This window comes from Zootoca vivipara, chromosome 2 (genome assembly GCF_963506605.1).
Source record: "Zootoca vivipara chromosome 2, rZooViv1.1, whole genome shotgun sequence".
Classification (NCBI taxonomy): domain Eukaryota; kingdom Metazoa; phylum Chordata; class Lepidosauria; order Squamata; family Lacertidae; genus Zootoca; species Zootoca vivipara.
In genome coordinates this window covers 120,082,796-120,095,364 of record NC_083277.1, presented here as the reverse complement: position 1 = coordinate 120,095,364, position 12,569 = coordinate 120,082,796, and the positions used below count along the sequence as shown (strand labels likewise).

Here is a 12,569-nt window from a genome sequence, read left to right as displayed (position 1 = left end):
CTGGGAGTAAGTCCCATTAAACTCAGCAGGACAAAGCTGCTGAGTAGACAAGTATAGGACTGCCCTGTAAGAGACAGGGAGCTACACTCCAGAAGGTCCTTATTTCAAAGCCTCCAGTCATTGGGAAGGTTTCCTACTTTCTCCCAGCCTTTATCTTCAATTCTATTGACATGACCTATCCTACAGGGGTTTGCAAGGATTGCAAGGTAACACGTCTGAAGTGTTTGGGGCATTTGAAAGCACTATATAAATGCTAGGCATGGTTCATTCATTATTATTTTGTCCCACTATTACCTCTAGTCAAGCAAATTGTGCAATTTTTTAAATGCAATACAATGCCCTGCAAAACCTGTTTTCCAAAAGTGAAAATGAGATACACCAGTTTCTAAAAGAATAATTGTCCCTTTTCAGACTTGGTGGGTCTTTGAGATTATTATTACCCTTCCCTGTAAGCTTGGGAAATGAGCACAAACCCATTCTGAAAATGCTGTGAGCTGCCTTAATGGGGCGTAAGAGGTATATAAATAACGACAGTGTGTTGCCTACTGCAGGAAGCGATGAAATGCAAGACACTGGGTACATTCAAGGAGAATGAGGAGGGAGGCTGCTTCAGGTGAACTTACAGGATCCAGTTTTATAGTACAATGTCAATGTAGGGAGGAAAAAACACCTTTAATTCTGCTAATGTTACTCATTTTTACAGGGTGACACTGAGATGCAGCCACATGATGCTTTCGCATTGCGTCTGCATTCTGCCCAAGCACATTCCCACATGTGCAACTATAACTGCACAGATATCGTGCAAGAAACAGCATCAGGGCACCTCAGTCAATTGTGCCGTCTATTTCTTTTCACCCCACATGAAACTGCATTGACTGGCAGTGGCTCTCCAGGTTTCAGACAAGCAGATAGTCTTAGCCCTCCCTGGAGATGCCAGGGGTTGAACCTGGGCCCTTCTGTGTGCAAAGCAGAGGCTGCATCCTGTTCCCAATAGGGATACATAGAAGGTCTGCTCTCTGCCCAGGAGATTTTAAAACTGTGTTTCCCCAATCGTGCTCAGACAAGCAATGAGAGCATGACAGCAATATATACAGAAACCAAAATGATCTCCACCCCCCCAAAAAATGTTTTAAAGTTAATAGTTTCTGCAGGCATTTCTGAATCCTTGAAGAGTGAAGCCTGTATGCTTTCAGGGAGCTCACACCCAGGGCCCTCTGTGGATTGCAGCCTTTCAAAGCAGGACCCTGGAATCTACTGATGGGTGAGCAGAAAGAAAGAGCAGGAGAAGATGGCTGTGAAGGAAACAGTGCTGTGAATTCTGCTTAGAAACTTGCACAATTTGCACCCAAGAGCGTCACTTGAGACCTACCCACACCAAGAGGAAAATCTAGACTACCTTTCTCCCTGGCACACTCATTTTCTATAAGCAAGGAATCTGGGATGCTACCGTGTTTCTCCGAAAATAAGACACCGTCTTATATTTATTTTTCCTAAAAAAAAACCCCACTATGGCTTATTTTCAGGGGGTGTCTTATTTTTTTCCTCCTTCTCCTGCCACGGCCGGCATTGCTGCTGCGCCTATCACTATGTCTTATTTTCGGGGTATGGCTTATATTCTTTGAATGCTTAAAAATCCTGCTATGGCTTATTTTATGGCTACAGCTTATTTTCGGAGAAACAGGGTAAACCAAGGAACAGCGTGGCTATGCCAGACAAACTGCTCGCCTGCCAACTCCCGTCGCCATTGAGGGACCTGCTGGGACTCACCAATACTGGACCGGGTCGTGGATCGCTCAATGATGGCCCGCTTGCCTGGGTTGTTCAGCACTGAGCGCTTGGCCAGTGACAAGTCAGCTGTGACGCGTGTGATGGAGATTCTGAAAGACAGGATGACAGGCAACAAGACCATTACCCAACATTCACTAGCGGCACAGGAACTAGGCAACAGGTGAGGGTGGGGGTCGAAATTGCTCTTCATTTCAGAATAGTGCCTTACCTGCCATCGAATCTGTGCTTGAGAAAGTCAAAGAGAGCTTTCTGCATCATGTCTGTCACCTGAAAAGAAAGGACAGAGGGCAGCAGTGCTGGTCAAATGACTACTACAGCCAGGAATATTTTTGTGACAGGGGAGCTATTTTATGCTGGTACCCGCAGCACTTCTAGGAATATACAAGTACTGGCACCTTGTCTTTCCCCATCCCTACCAAAAATGCACTGGCTAGAGCCACATTTCAGAACATGGGTTTAGGGCAGAGTTTTGTCCCTTCCACGTTCCCATACCTCATATCCTTTCAGGGATGGTCCCACCAGCACCACCGGCCTCATGGAGGGCACGACATCGTAAGGTGGAATGTGCTCTGTCTGTAAAAAGGAGGGTGTGTCACAAAACGGCTTTCCCCCTCCTCTGCAGCCCAAGAAGTAGGAGAAAGGACAGCAGTAATGACAAAGTGGGGGCTCTCTCCATTTCAACCGGAAACGCATATACACAACCCAATGGATGATGAGGTATCAGATACCACCCCTATATCCCTTTTGCTTTGCTACAGTATCATATCAGTATCAACAAGCTACGAACTCCTTGCAACAGGAAATGGCCTCACCTGCTCAGCCCCAACCCCTCTTCTCTGCCCTGTGCCTACAGCAGCCACCAAAATCGCTACATGGGGGCATTTTTCTGGGTGGCGGGGAGTAAAACACTAAAAGGGGAGAGCAAGCTAGTTTCTCACCAAAAAATGGGAAGAATAGAACCTGTACATGTTGCTTCATATCTCAGGTTCTAAAAGGGCTAGAAACCTAACACACACATTTCTTTTAAATGAAAGCTGGGAATCAAGGAATTATGGCTCAACCAGGGACAGCAATTGTCCCCTCCTTCCTGTGGACACGTGGGCCACCAGCCTTCCCCTCCTCTCACATTTCTATGCTGAGCATGGGGAAGAAGCCCAATCAAAACCGATGAAAAAGCCCGATGCCTTTGTATCCTGCTCTGCATGGGGCAAAATGCCCCCAGCACACATACACAGGTTGGGGTGGCCGGAGGGAAGGCCCCCACCACTGCAGGTCATGAGGCAGCTGCTCCAGCCAAAGGCAGCTCCACCTCAGTTGCCATTCTAGCATAAAATCCACTCTGTTCAAAGTTAGGTTGCATACACACATATGTGCAAAGCACATTGGAAGCACATTCTGCGGGGGCCCCTCAAAGAATTCTGGGATTGCTTGGAATTGTAACTCAGAGGTAAACTACAATGCCCAGAATTCTCTGAAGGGGGAAATGTGTTTTGAATGTGGTTTAGAGGCATAGTGGAAATGCAGCCTTGGAAAGGATGGCCTCATAGTTCACCCCGCCTTCCGCTTGTAGAACTGGCTAGCAGGGAAAAGACACAGCACAGCACAGCATGAAGAGGGTCATCCCAGCATTGAGTCCTTACCTGCTTTTGCTTCTGTTTGGCTTGTTGGGGGGGAAGAAAATAGGGGGTTGTCAACAGTGAAGTATCAGCAAATGAACAAGACTACAAGGAGGACAAGAGTTTAAGAGCTTTAATCCCTTGGGAGTTGGAATTGGGGGCAGGGCGTGATGGCTGCCTTCCTGTTTCCCCTTCTCCCCTGGCCTCACTCACGCAAGGCATCTCTGTTGTGGCACCCATGTGGCACTGGTTGTGGAACCCTAAAACAACCTCTGATTTCCAAATCATGTGACAGTGCTCTTGTTTTACTTGGCATTATTTATTTGTTGCATTTATTCGTCGCTTACTACATGTCTCAAAACGACTTACAATGATAAAAGCACACAATAATACAAAATTTAAAACACACAAAAAGCTAAAAGAACATTACGGACTAAAAGAGCCTGTCCTGAAATTGCATTAAAAAGGACATCTCCCACTCCACCCTCTTAAAAGATGGGCACCAGTGCAGGCTAGGGGATCAACATACCGTATGAGCCCAATTCAAAGCTAAATGTCTAGATGAACTGGAATTTTATATTTTTTAATTATTAAATTTGTATACTACCGCTCATCCACAGATCTCAGTGCAGTTCACAACATAAACATAAAATATAAAAGCAGAAAATACATGATAAAAACCAGAACAAGAATCAACCAACCAACCAACCAGTCCCCCTCTTTGCCTGGCACCTAAAAAGCTGGTAGTGATGTCGCCAGGTGCATCTCTCTAGAGAGAACATTCTACGGTCAGGGAGCCACCACTGAGAAGGCCCGTTCTCCTCTTGCTGCCGAGGGAGGGGGCACACAAAGCAGGGCCTAGGCTGACAAATGCAAGGTCTGGGTAGGTTCAGGCAGAGAGAGGCAGTCATGGAGCTCTTCACTTTTGGCACTGCCTGTCTAACTACCCCTCCAGCAATATCTTTTTGGTCCCTCTCTCTTTCTCAAGTGAAACTAGCAAGGGGGAGAAAGAGCTGGCATAGGTGAGATGCCTCTTCTACTACAATGTCTTCAAAGTGTGTCTTTGAGCATATGCAAGGAGCCTTCCCCTTGCTACACGTGAAATTCTCAAGGGAATAAAAAACTTTTTTGCTCCAGCAGGTGGTGCTATTTGACACTAGGATCTGGCTTCGGCACAGTTCATTTAGTCAGAAATAGTTCATCAGTCACGAAATTAAAAGACGCCTGCTTCTTGGGAGAAAAGCAATGGCAAACCTAGACAGCATCTTAAAAAGCAGAGACATCACCTTGCCGACAAAGGTCCGTATAGTTAAAGCTATGGTTTTCCCAGTAGTGATGTATGGAAGTGAGAGCTGGACCATAAAGAAGGCTGATCGCCAAAGAATTGATGCTTTTGAATTATGGTGCTGGAGGAGACTCTTGAGAGTCCCATGGACTGCAAGAAGATCAAACCTATCCATTCTTAAGGAAATCAGCCCTGAGTGCTCCCTGGAAGGACAGATTGTGAAGCTGAGGCTCCAATACTTTGGCCACCTCATGAGAAGAGAAGAATCCTTGGAAAAGACCCTGATGTTGGGAAAGATTGAGGGCACTAGGAGAAGGGGACGACAGAGGACGAGATGGTTGGACAGTGTTCTCGAAGCTACGAACATGAGTTTGACCAAACTGCGGGAGGCAGTGCAAGACAGGAGTGCCTGGCGTGCTCTGGTCCATGGGGTCACGAAGAGTCGGACACGACTAAACGACTAAACAACAACAAGTTCATCAGCCAAGTACCCCTTCACTTTTTGGTGCCTGCTAAAAACATTTATGTTTAGGCAAGTGTCATGAAGTGGCGAAACCCTTGTTCTTTTGCAGTGCAAGCTGGGAAGCATTGCAGAGAACTCTGGGATTTTGTGCTGGGAATTTGCCCTATTCAACCCAGAGAAACCAGCCTGAGAACAGAATTCACACTCCCTCTTGCTCTTCTTTGATTAAGCTGTAAATTACCTCATGTCCAGCTGTGAGAATAGGCTTGTTTGGGTAAGGGTCTTTCTGATAAGGGGATCACTGCTTTCACATTTGGAAGGGAAACCAGAAGGGGAGAGGCTGAAGGTTGTTTGAAATGTAAATCACCTGGGGTCTGGCAAGTGTCTTCATTGATTGACAGGTCTAACGGCCAGCCTAAACATCATAGGCCAATTTGAATGTGAAACAACTGTTGATTGGTTATATGCTTTGATCCCTCGTGGGTTCACCTGTTACGCCCCTAGGCAGGGATTAAGGATAAAAGTAAGGAAAGTGTTTTGTTCAGGGCTCTTGCCTATTGCCATCTTTGGGACTCTTCTATGGGATTCTGAATGGCTGCGTGTTGCCGAATGGAGACCACGCAGCCAGGTTACCTGATACCTTCTATGCATGTACCTGCTAGTTAGTAAGTTTTGTTGTTTTATTCTGTAACCTTCCTTTTATGAGAATTGCTTATAATTGCTTATATCTGCTATATTTGGTTGTTTAATCTTTTACAGTACTTTAATAAATAGTTAAAGGCATTTTGCTGTTGGTTTTTCTTACTCCTGGCGCCAGGGCTAAATCCAAGTCCTAACCACTTGACCATACTACTGGCTGGTGATATTTGTGGGTTACCTGGAAAGGAACCCTGGTGGCAGCAAGTTACCCGCGGGTTGGAGCGGTTCCTTCCGTGTAAAAACCCAGGTGCACTTGGTCTGTTCCTACGGAGCCCAGTTGCCCTCAGGCGAAGGGACTAGGGGGAGGGTAGGTCCGGGACTGGATGGTGGCCTGGGGAACTTCATGACAGCAAGCCTACCCAAATATATAGAAGGTTGATATGTGTTTTAATCTGCATTTAGCTTATTGTTGATTTTAATTATTTTCTGAATGTTTCAAATAGCTGTTTCTAACTTTTTATATTGATAATTTTATTGTTTTGTTCTTTTTGTAAATTTCTTTGAGGTTTTTTTCCTTACAAACAAGCAGTATATAAAATTTAAGAAATAAATAAACCAAACCAAACCAATACAAAATTGTTAAAAACCAAGGTGTGGGTGGGCTTTCTGTCTGCAAAAACATGCTAAGATATCACCAGTCGTTTTCAAGCATATCATTGTTGCCGTAATCTTGCTTCTGTGGTTTAATAAAAGCTAAGGTTCTCAGGCAGTTGCATCCAGCGCTCCCACAGAAACACAGCAGACACTCAACCCTGTTTAAGGTTTTACCTAGTGATGGGGGAGGCGATCGCCTGTTGCTGATGGCGGGATTACCAGAATGCCTAATTGAGGAAGAAAAGAGAAAGTCAGTGTGGAAACTGGAGAGAAATGTGGAGCTCAAGCTTGTGTGGATGTGCTTGTTCCAAATAGGAAAGCAAAGTCTGGCAGATTCAGCAGCTGCCTAAAGAAAGTGCCCCCCCCACAGTCCCTTTTCTCAAAGGAACAAGGGCCAGTGCTGTATACTGAAGGACCTAAGTTAGCATCTCTTCATTGATGCTGAACTTAGAATTAGCATCAGTGTCCTTGAAAAGCCATGCACAATATCACACAGTGGTTTGAGTTTAGCTACCAAAGAACTTAGATGGGGGGCAGGTACACAGTACTACTGCCAGTTTTACAAGCTGTCTCCCACCACAGAAAAGCATCACATCCCTTTCTCTTGCTGATGTGGCTGACTGAGCCAGAGTTATGTGCCATCCCATCCACTGAAGCCCCTCTTACCTGGCTTTCTGCTCCTGCTTCAGCCGAATGGCTTCCAGCCGCTGTGGGCTGGGGATGAAAGCGATGTCTCCCCCCTCCTTCACTAGCCGCCCGATCCACCAGTCATTGCTGTACTTCTGCAGAGACATCATGGTAGAAGGTCAAGAATTAGACTTAAGGCTTCATAGATCTGTAGGGTCATAAACCCTTTAAAGACACCTTCCTACCATATATAGAAAAAAAGGGAGGGAATGAGAAGTATCTATTCATGTAAACAACTGGCGTTAGAACTTCCTTTTTTCTTTTACTATTTTTGAATCCTCAAGATGAGTAACGATATGTTAATTTTAATAAACAAAAAACCAAGCCAACATCAATAAACCATGCAGTAGCTGAAGAACTGACCCTTCAGTACCAGAAGGCTATGACCAGATTTCAAGTCACATATCAGATAGAAGAAGCACTGGATGTAGCAATCAGAGAATCAGCAGGATTTAATAGATGAGAAGCTAGCACTTTAGAGAAGCAGGTGGAGCTCATCCACCTGGAAAGGCATCCCATCTCGGAGAAGGAAAACTGAAATCAAACCTTCGCTGCCTTGGGGGATATCTCTGGAAGAAGAAAAGGCTAAGGAGTAAACCCTACACAAATCCAGGGTGAAGTTCCTAAAACGGTTGGGTGGCGCCTTGTGAGCCTCCTTCCGCCAAGCTGGTGCCAAATGTCTTGCTCTGCTTTCCTTTCGATGACATCAGCGAGGCTGGGGGTGGTGGTCCTTGTCATCTGTGCAGCCCAGGACCACCATACACCACCATACGCACCAGGGAGGTCACTTTGGTGCTATTTACTTCGCCCCCCAGAGGCTCACTCCATTCTCTCCCAAGTCAGATGGATGCCAACAAAAACAGCACTAAATTCAATAGTATCCAATCTAAATTTGGCCCATCTGGTCCAACATCCTGTTTTCCACATTGGCCAACAAGATGTTGCCTCTGGGAAGCCCCCAAACATGGTGTTAATGCAATGGCATTCTCCCCACTTGCATTCTGGCATTCAGGGGCATGTTGACTCTGATTTTGGCGCTAGTACACAATCATCAAGACTAGTAGCCGTTATCCTCCATGAATTCCACTACATCTTCTGGTAGCAAATTCCATTGTTTAAGTGTGCGCTGTGTGAATAGTACTGATTTTGTCTGCCCTGAATCTCCCGAGTCAACAGGTGGCATCGTACCTCCAGGAAAAAGAGGTACTACAATTACAAGCTGTTGCTGAAAACTCTTCTCCCTATGCCCATCTCCACCCAGGCCCCACCTCTTTGATGTGCAAGAAGTCTTTGGCTTCAAAGTTGATGGCAGAGTCGCGCACAGGACATTCCTCGTCCAGCGTCCCACAGTAGCTGACATTGGTACGAACAGCAAATGCGACTGGCTTGTTCTGAGGAGGAAAAGAAATCGGAGAGGGAGCCTGTCAGCACCAGGTCAGATGGGACTTTGTCACTTCCCTCTCAAGAACAAATGTGCAGGATCTGTCACTCTCGGGATTATGCCCAGTTCCAAAGGGTAGCGATGGCAGACTTAACAAGGTTTGGCTTGGCTGTTGGAGTCATCTGAGGAAAGGACTCGGTTTGTACATTTCCACACACCTGCTCTTGCTCTCGCTGGTTAGAGAGCCCACTGATGGTCTCTCTTCTTATAGGTGTTTAAAACACTTTATTTGCAATCCTTGCAACAGCCCTATAAGGCAAGATCCACACGTTGCAGGTAAGGGGAACTTAAGGAGAGGGGGTTGTCTCGTGAGTGTGGGGTACGAAACACAGAGCAGTCAAATACAACATTCCTAGAGTGGACATAAAAAGGGTTTGCTAACTCAGTTGTCACAAAATGGCACTGTTGCAGGCGGCTCGACACACAAGGGCTACAAAGTGTGAAAAGTTCACCATGTATGCTTAAGAGTTTGCTAACACAGTTGTTTTAGATTACACTGTAAAATGTGGCTCGACACAGGTCTCAAAAATAGGTAACTAAATAGCACAGGGGAGGCAGCCATCTCTCTCTCTGACTTCATTCCTCGAAGATGCAACATCTCCTTAGCCTGACTAACTGTTGTGGGAAGCAAATTTGAGCAAAAGAATGACAGGAGTAGAAAGGGCAAAGCAACCCCTCCCTCCCCCACTCCTCAAATCAAACCCACAGCCTCACACAGTGCTTTTTATTTATTAACAAAATACACAACAACCACGATCAGGAAACTATTGTCTGAATGTGCTTTGTAATGTCTAGCTTGGCCCTTAGCGTAGTCATTAGCTGCAGCCACAGAACACGCAGGGCAGCCCAGATGTGCTCCCTCCCATACTGGATTGTAGCCTGTTTCTCTTTTATTCACTAATGAATGCCACTCCATTGGCTTATGTGTGTTGTGTATGATGCCTTTGGAAGAAACGGGTGAGGATTACATCAACTGTAATCTACAGAAAGGAGAAGAAACCGCAGTCATGGAAACCAGCAAGCAGAAGGCCAAAAATTGTTTGCTCCCCTGCTCTCTGTGGTCTTCAGAAGCCAAAATGAAGGGCAGATGTGGGGCCACCAAGAAGTCGTTGAAGAGCAGCCCACCCCCGTCATCATGGATCATTTTGAGGTCACTGTTTGGGGGAGGGCTAAGGAGCCGCTATCCTGAAGGCCGTTTGGAAATGCACTAGTCCTTTCCAGAATGTTCATGAGAAAGCAGTATGATGTTTACATAAAACATAAAATTATTTTCTGCTCCTTACAGCCCCCCCCCCCGGCCCAGGGCATGGCTGGGGAATCTGTGGCTCTTCAGCTGTTGTCTTGGACTCCCACTCCCATCAGCCCCAGCCGGTATGTCCAGTGGTCGGGGATGATGGGATTTGTGGTACTGAAATATATGGGAGGCCACAGGTTGCCTCCCTCCCTCCCTCCCTCCCTCCCTGCATTCAGAGCTGCTGGGGACCAAGGAAAGCTGTTTCATGGACAAAGAGGTCCTCACCCAACATCTGCTTAGCTGAAGCCAAGGCTGGCGTACCCTCCCCTGCCAGTACCTTGGCTTTCTCAAGTTGCTGTTGAGCCTGGTTCTCCACTTCGCGTTTCACCCCCTCGCGCTCCTCCTCAAGCGACACGTCGGAGTCCAGTGATGGGCGGCTGGTGTACGAATCAGCAGAGCCCTGAGGAGAAGGTTCAAAGCTCGAGTGAGGTAAGGGATTCAAGCTAACTGGAAGTCAGGATGCAGCCTGATTTGAGGAGACCTGCCAGAGCTTCTCTCGGGAGATGGGACTTTTCTTTCCGTTACGGCCACTGAAAGGAGGGGTACCTCAGCCACACAGTTTCACACTGATTTCTGAAAACCTGTGCATTTGGGCTCCACACACTTTTAGGCTGAGAGCCTTGCAAGTTGCTAAGCTAGGCAGGGGTGGGTCTGGTGTGCCTGGATGGGGGACCAGATGGGAGACAGCATCCATACGTCCTCCAATTCCATGATGGAAGAAAGAGAGGATAAAAAATGTATTAACCCCCCCCCCTCCATGCTGTTCGAGGTTTCCCTGACAGGGTCAATACAGTGGGCCAGCCATATCAGAAACTATAGCGCCTTAAGGCATGTTTCCCCATGCTTTCTGATTGAGGTGTAATAGCCTATAGTCAAGCCTTCGCCAACATGATGCCTAGCAGATGTTTTGGACTACAACTCCATCAGCCCCAGCCAGCGCAGCCGTGACCCCATCAGCTCCAGGATCAAATAGTGGGGCTGATGGGAGTCATAGTTCAGAGGATCAGGGAAGTAGGAGGTTGGGGAAGGCTGGTAAAATTGGGAGCTGCTTTACAATGCCAATAGTGCATATGTTAAATCAGAATTCTTAAAGCTTGTTCCTCACCTAACATTTCCTCAGAAGTATGCAAGACTGCAGCCTTAATATTCAAATTAGATACCCTCCAACAGCTCCCCGTGAAAAGAGGACACTCCTGTATAATTACAGCACCTTTGTCTTTGAACTAAAGATCACTGCCCCCGCAGTGATCAGCTTCCCCACCCCCACAATACACACACATTATTATATACTGCTGAAGGCTCTTAGCTGTATGCTATATTTATTTCCTGTGCAATCACCTGCTTTGTGCTGGCTTTGGATGAAAGCTTATTAGTAAAGCCAAAAAAAATCTCCTTTTTTAAAACAGCAACATAAACAATATTTTATAGCATTTATTTTCACAAGATATATAGTCAGACTTATGGAACAGCTGCAACTTAGATGCATTCAAGAAAATGTTCACAGCATGGCTGAGGTGCAAAGGAAGCTTGTGCACTGTGCAAGAACCGTCCCTAACATGGCTTGTGGGGAATTTCTTAATCCCCAAATCTGCCCAAAGGCAAAATGCAGGCAGACAAGTAAATAGGGAAAGCTGGAGGATATAAGGGGAAGTGGTAGAGCATCTGCTTTGTGGGCAAAAGGTCCCAGGTTCAATCCCGTCTCCGAGGAGGGATGGCAGATAACCCTGGTGACATCTTAAACAGCCACTGCCAGTCAGTGCAAATAGTGGTCTTTCTCAGTGTAAGGCTGTTTGCTAGGTCCCAAAGTCAGAGCAAGTTCTGTTCTAGTATAGAATAGCAGCAGCTCAGTGGTCAGGGGGGCAGCTGTGTTGTTTACTTTGTACCAGGACTGCTCCTATACTTTCACTAGAACTGCTGTGATAGCTCAGTCAGTAGAGCATGAGACTCTTAATCCCAGGATCGTGGGTTCGAGCCCCATGTTGAGCCAAAGATTCCTGCATTGCAGGGGGTTGGACCAGATGACCCTCAGAGGTCCCTTCTAACTCAATAGGTGAAGCTTCCCCCCCCCCATGCACCTTGATCCCAGGAAACCACCAACTCTACATGTTTGGGTATCTGACTATTCTTAAAGGTACAGGAGCAGAGCCCACCAGAAAAAGATGGCAAAAGTCCTTCAGTCCACAGGCCCTTCTCTCCTCAGTCACATATTCGCTAAGTCAGCTTTTGCCAACCTAGCACCCTCCAGATAGGTGAAGGCTGCTGCCCCCTCCATCTGCAATACAGTATGAGGACAATAATACTGGCATCCCCTACAGGGTTGTTGTAAGAATTTCTCAGATAATCTGTGAGAAGCCCTTAGAAACCAGACACATGTTACATAAATGCTAAGTTATATCATTGGTGCTGTTTATTGATTTCCCTAGAATATCATTCCTATGGCTGAGGAATCAAGCTCTCCTTTCCCATTTCTCCACTGCACTTCATACCATATTTTTTTCTTTCTTCCTTCAAATCCCTCCTCAAATCCTACTTTCCCCTTAGGAAACCCAGATGAGTCCCCATTTCTAGCTTCAATCACATCAATTGCCTTTGCCCACATCCCTTCCTTGCTCCCACTTCTCTCTGCCTTGTGTTATCTTCTCCTTGGTTGATTTTCACATGCAAATTCCTTGAGGGAAAGGGCCTGCCTATATCAGCTTAAC

General features: G+C 46.4%; 1 protein-coding gene across 3 annotated transcripts in view; it reads right to left on the bottom strand.

Annotated features, from left to right (window-relative positions):
• CACNB3 (calcium voltage-gated channel auxiliary subunit beta 3) overlaps positions 1–12,569 on the bottom strand; it is a 35,591-nt gene that overhangs the window by 8,125 nt on the left and 14,897 nt on the right. For all 3 annotated transcript variants that reach the window (XM_035101107.2, XM_035101102.2, XM_035101094.2), the window contains exons 2-9: positions 10,145–10,267; positions 8,401–8,523; positions 7,112–7,227; positions 6,620–6,672; positions 3,429–3,448; positions 2,281–2,361; positions 1,997–2,055; positions 1,768–1,877 (exon numbers count right to left, since the gene is read on the bottom strand). In XM_035101107.2, the coding sequence (XP_034956998.1) occupies positions 1,768–1,877; positions 1,997–2,055; positions 2,281–2,361; positions 3,429–3,448; positions 6,620–6,672; positions 7,112–7,227; positions 8,401–8,523; positions 10,145–10,267 (685 nt within the window). The remainder of the gene's footprint in view (positions 1–1,767; positions 1,878–1,996; positions 2,056–2,280; positions 2,362–3,428; positions 3,449–6,619; positions 6,673–7,111; positions 7,228–8,400; positions 8,524–10,144; positions 10,268–12,569) is intronic.